Source organism: Hemitrygon akajei, unplaced genomic scaffold (assembly GCF_048418815.1).
Source record: "Hemitrygon akajei unplaced genomic scaffold, sHemAka1.3 Scf000037, whole genome shotgun sequence".
NCBI lineage: Eukaryota > Metazoa > Chordata > Chondrichthyes > Myliobatiformes > Dasyatidae > Hemitrygon > Hemitrygon akajei.
In genome coordinates, this window is record NW_027331923.1 from 7,604,754 (window position 1) to 7,610,386 (window position 5,633).

Genomic DNA, 5,633 nt, shown 5'->3' on the forward strand with positions numbered 1-5,633 from the left:
GTGGCCACTGCTGAAAGCTCAAAAATAACCTGCCCTGAACCACTGCCTTTAATACTCCATTGGTGAACCTGAGTGAATTACGTCCTCTCAAGCTACTGACCTCTCTGATTCACGATGGGTCAAAGCTCGGTAGGGGGACACAAGGATGAAGGACTGATTGAAACTCATCCCACATTCAGAGCAGGTGACCACCCTCCCCACAGTGTGAACCCACCACTGTCTCTGCAGTGTGGATCAGTGTGTGAATGCCTCCCCACAGTCTGAGCAGGAGACCACCCTCCCCACAGTGTGAACCCACCACTGTCTCTGCAGTGTGGATCAGTGTGTGAATGCCTTCGCACAGTCTGAGTAGGTGACCACCCTCACCACAGTATGAACCCACCACTGTCTCTGCAGTGTGGATCAGTGTGTGAATGCCTTCCCACAGTCTGAGCAGGTGACCACCCTCACCACAGTGTGAACCCACCACTGTCTCTGCAGTGTGGATCAGTGTGTGAATGCCTTCCCACAGTCTGAGCAGGTGACCACCCTCCCCACAGTGTGAACCCACCACTGTCTCTGCAGTGTGGATCAGTGTGTGAATACCTTCCCACAGTCTGAGCAGGAGACCACCCTCCCCACAGTGTGAACCCACCACTGTCTCTGCAGTGTGGATCAGTGTGTGAATGCCTTCCCACAGTCTGAGCAGGTCAACGTACCCTCACTGCTGAAAACAGTCTGGTGTGTCGTCAGCCGAGATGAATGTATGCATTAATTCCCACAGTCTGAGCAGGTCAACGTCTTCTCACTGCTGAAAACAGTCTGGTGTGTCGTCAGCCGAGATGAATGTATGCATTAATTCCCACAGTCTGAGCAGGTCAACGTCTTCTCACTGCTGAAAACAGTCTGGTGTGTCGTCAGCCGAGATGAATGTATGCATTAATTCCCCATGTCAGAACAGATGAACAGCTTCTATAGTGTGAATTCGCTGATGTTTGCTCGGTGACGTCTGAGTGAATTCCTTCCTGTCTGAGCACTTGATGTTCAGTCAGTCTGAGCGAATTCATTCCCACAATCAGAACAGGTGACTGGCATCGCCCAGTGTGAACTTGCTGATGAACTTTGAAGCCTGATGACCGAGTGAATCCCTTTCCACAATCTGAGCAGGTGAACGGTTTCTCTCCAGTGTGAATTCGGCTGTGCCTCACCAGGTTGGATGACTCAGTGAATCCCTTCCCACATTCAGAGCATGTGAATGGCTTCTCCCCAGTGTGAATTCGGCTGTGCTTCACAAGGGAGTATGAATCAGTGAATCCCTTCCCACATTCAGAGCAGCTGAACGGTTTCTCCCCAGTGTGAATTCGCTGATGTACTTTCAGATGAGATGACTGAGTGAACCCCTTGCCACATTGAAAGCAGCTGAACGGTTTCTCCCCAGTGTGAACTCGCTAATGTTCAGTCAGTTGAGATGACCAAGCAAATCCTTTCCCACATTGAGAGCAAGTGAACGGCCTCTCCCCAGTGCGAACTCGGTAGTGCCTCACAAGTTTGGATGAGTCAGTGAATCCCTGCCCACATTCAGAGCATATGAATGGCCTCTCCCCAGTGTGAATTCGGCTGTGCTTCAAAAGGGTGTCTGAGTCAGCGAATGTCTTCCCACATTCAGAGCATGTGAATGGCCTCTCTCCAGTGTGAACTCGCTGATGATACTTCAGTTGATATGACCAAGTGAATCCCTTCCCACATTCAGAGCACGTGAATAGCTTCTCCCCAGTGTGAATTCGGCTGTGCTTCACAAGTTGTGATGAGTTAGTGAATCCCTTCCCACATTCAGAACACATGAATGGCTTCTCCCCAGTGTGAATTCGGCTGTGCTTCACAAGGTGAGATGAGTTAGTGAATCCCTTCCCACATTCAGAACACATGAATGGCTTCTCCCCAGTGTGAATTCGGCTGTGCTTCACAAGGTGGGATGAGTTAGTGAATCCCTTCCCACATTCAGAACACATGAATGGCTTCTCCCCAGTGTGAATTCGGCTGTGCTTCACAAGGGAGGATGAATCAGCGAATCCCTTCCCACATTCAGAGCAGCTGAACGGTTTCTCCCCAGTGTGAATTCGCTGATGTACATTCAGATGAGATGACTGAGTAAATCCCTTCCCACATTCAGAGCATGTGAATGGCTTCTCCCCAGTGTGAATTCGGCTGTGCTTCACAAGGTGGGATGACTCAGTGAATCCCTTCCCACAGTCAGAGCATGTGAATGGCCTCTCCCCAGTGTGAACTCGGCTGTGCTTCACAAGGTGGGATGAGTCAGTGAATCCCTTCCCACATTCAGAGCAGCTGAACGGTTTCTCCCCAGTGTGAATTCGCTGATGTACTTTCAGATGAGATGACTGAGTGAACCCCTTCCCACATTCAGAGCACGTGAATGGCTTCTCCGCAGTGTGAACTCGGCTGTGCTTCACAAGGTGGGATGAGTCAGTGAATCCCTTCCCACATTCAGAGCAGCTGAACGGTTTCTCCCCAGTGTGAATTCGCTGATGTACTTTCAGATAAGATGACTCAGTGAATCCCTTCCCACAGTCAGAGCATGTGAATGGCCTCTCCGCAGTGTGAACTCGGCTGTGCTTCACAAGGTGGGATGAGTCAGTGAATCCCTTCCCACATTCAGAGCAGCTGAACGGTTTCTCCCCAGTGTGAACTCGCTGATGTACTTTCAGATGAGATGACTGAGTGAACCCCTTGCCACATTGAAAGCAGCTGAACGGTTTCTCCCCAGTGTGAACTCGCTGATGTTCAGTCAGTTGAGATGACCAAGCAAATCCTTTCCCACATTGAGAGCAAGTGAACGGCCTCTCCCCAGTGTGAACTCGGTAGTGCCTCACAAGTTTGGATGAGTCAGTGAATCCCTTCCCACATTCAGAGCATATGAATGGCCTCTCCCCAGTGTGAACTCGCAGATGTACCTTCAGTTGATATGACTGAGTGAATCCTTTCCCACATTCAGAGCAACTGAATGGCTTCTCCCCAGTGTGAACTCGCTGGTGGCTCTGTAATGTTGATGAACGAGTGAATCGCTTTCCACAGTCTGAGCAGGTGAACGACATCTTCTCAGTATGAACTCACTGGTGTTCATTCAGTTGGGATGATTGAGTGAATCCTTTCCCACACAGAGCAGATGAATGGCTTCTCCCCAGTGTGAACTCATTGGTGTCACTGTGGCGTGGTTGAGTGTGTGAATGCCTTCCCACCATGTAAACAGGTTACCGTCCTCTCACTGGTGAATTTTTGGATTTATCTTCAGCATCGACAACGGAATGAATTGCTTCCCACTGTCAGAACAGGTGGAGCATCTCACTCTGGTGTGAACTTGCTGATGTATCTTCAGGCTGGTTGACTGAGTAGTTCCCCTCCCTCACACAGAGCAGGTGAATGGCCTCTCCCCACGGTGAACTCACTGGTGTGTCTGCGGGTAGGCTGTGAGTGAATTCCTTTTCACACTGAGAGAAGGAGAATGATATCTCACTGCGATCAATTCTCTGCCAATTCAGAAAGTCAGACATTAAAATCCTTTGTACAATCAATGCAGATGAAGAACTGATCTTCAGTGAACAAATGCTGGTGTTTTCTCAGCACCCGGTTCCTGTGGATAACACTGAGTTACAATAGAAAACTTCATTTCAGACACAGATACAATTCCAACTGGAATGAGATAATTCTTCATCTCCAAGGATTGACAACAGATGTGTCGGTCTTGCAAAGAAAATATTTGGCCACTCCTTATATATCCGGAAAGAGACAGCCCATGCACAAGTGTTCTGCCATTTCAAACCTGTAAAGATATTTGAAAGGACAATTTTTTCAAGTGAGATTTTAGTCTGTGGTGAGAACGTAAGAAATAGGAGCACGAGAATGTCACCTGGCCCATCTCCACCAACCTGCCTTTTCCCCATCACACTTAATTTCCCTACTTTGCAACAATCAATTGAACCTTGTCTCAAATACATTTACTGAGGTAGCCTCCACTGCTTCATTGGGCAGAGAAATCCACAGATTCACCACAGTTCTTCATCTCCATCCCAAATGCCCCCAGATTTAAAGTTCTAGTCCCATCTACTAGTGCAAACAACTTTCCTGCCGCAATCTTCTCTATCCATTTCATAACTTTACATGCTTCTATAAGATCTTCTCTCAATGTGAGCTCTGGCATCATAATATTACCCAGTTCAACTCAAGTTGAGATATACCACAGGCGACTGTGGGAAGCGAAGGAGGAGATTGCTGAACATCTGGTGATGATCATTGTCTCATCAATAGGGATGGGAGAAGCACCCAAGGATTGTTCAAGAAAGGGAGTAGAGGTAACCCAGGAAATTATAGACCAGTGAGTCTTGCATCAGTCATGGGCAATTTGTTGGAGAAGATCCTAAGCGGGAGGACTTATGAGCATCAGGTTAGGGGTAGTCAGCATGGCTTTGTCAAGGGCAGGTCATGCCTTACCAACCTGACTGAACTCTTTGGGGATGTAACATTGATGAAGGTAGAACATTGGATGTAGTGTACATGGTTTTCAGTAACACTTTTGATAAGTTTCCCCATACGAGGCTCATTGAGAAAGTAACGAGGAAGGATCCAAGGAGACCTGCTTTGCGGATCCAGAACTAGCTTGTCCACAGAAGGCAAAGGGTGGTTGTCGATGGTCTGTATTCTGCATGGAGGATGTGCCCAGTGATATTCTGCAGTGATCTGTTCTGGGACCCCTCCTCTCTCCTCATTCTGACTTTTAAAAATGACCTTGATGAGGAGTAGAAGGGTGTGTTTGTAAGTTTGTCGATGACACAAATGTAGGGGGTGCTGTGGATAGTCTGAATGGTTGTTCCCGTAGAGCGTGACATCGATAGGATGCAGAACTGGACTGAGAACTGGCAGATGGAGTTCAACCCAGTGGTTCATTTTGGTAGGTCCAATTTGAAGGCAGAATACAATATTAATGATAGGACTCTTGGCAGTTTGGAGGATAAGCGAGATCTTGCGGTCCGTGTCAATAGTACATGCAAAGCTGCTGTGCAGGTTGACAAAGTTTTTAAGAAGGCCTTCATCAACCATGCGACTGAGTTCAAAAGCTGTGAGGTACTATTACAGATTTATAAGGCCTTCATTGGACCCCACTTTTAGTACTGTGTTCAATTCTGATCATCTCACTACAGGAAGAATGTGGATACTCTAAATAGGGTGCAGCGGAGATTAACAAGGATGTTGCTTGGATTGGAGAGCATGCCTTACAATAATAGGCTGAGTAAGAGCGATGGAGGATGAGAGGTGACCTGAGAGAGTTGTATAAGATGATGAGAGGCATTGATCAAGTGGGGGCATAGTTTTAAGGTGCTTGGAAGTAGGTACAAGGGGGATACCAGAGTTAAGTTTTTCACACAGAGAGTGGCAGGTGCATGGAATGCAATGCCAGCTACGGTGGTAGAGGCAGATACAATCAGGGTCTTTTCAGACACTGTTACGTAGGCACGTGGAGCTGGGAATAATAGAGGGCTATTTGGTGGTGAAACTCTAGCAGATTCTAGAGAAGGTTATATGATGTTCTTGTCTGAAGGCCTGTAATGAATTGCAGACTCCTGTTTCTATGTTTATATAAGAAA

The 5,633-nt window shown here is 47.6% G+C and overlaps 1 protein-coding gene across 1 annotated transcript; it reads right to left on the reverse strand.

The window, feature by feature from the left end:
* Window positions 1–750: 750 nt before the first annotated feature.
* Window positions 751–3,315, reverse strand: LOC140720164 (uncharacterized). The gene is given in 2 exon segments (XM_073035048.1): window positions 751–801; window positions 1,188–3,315. Coding segments are annotated over 2 exon segments (1,953 nt in total). The 5' UTR covers window positions 3,090–3,315.
* Window positions 3,316–5,633: the final 2,318 nt, after the last annotated feature.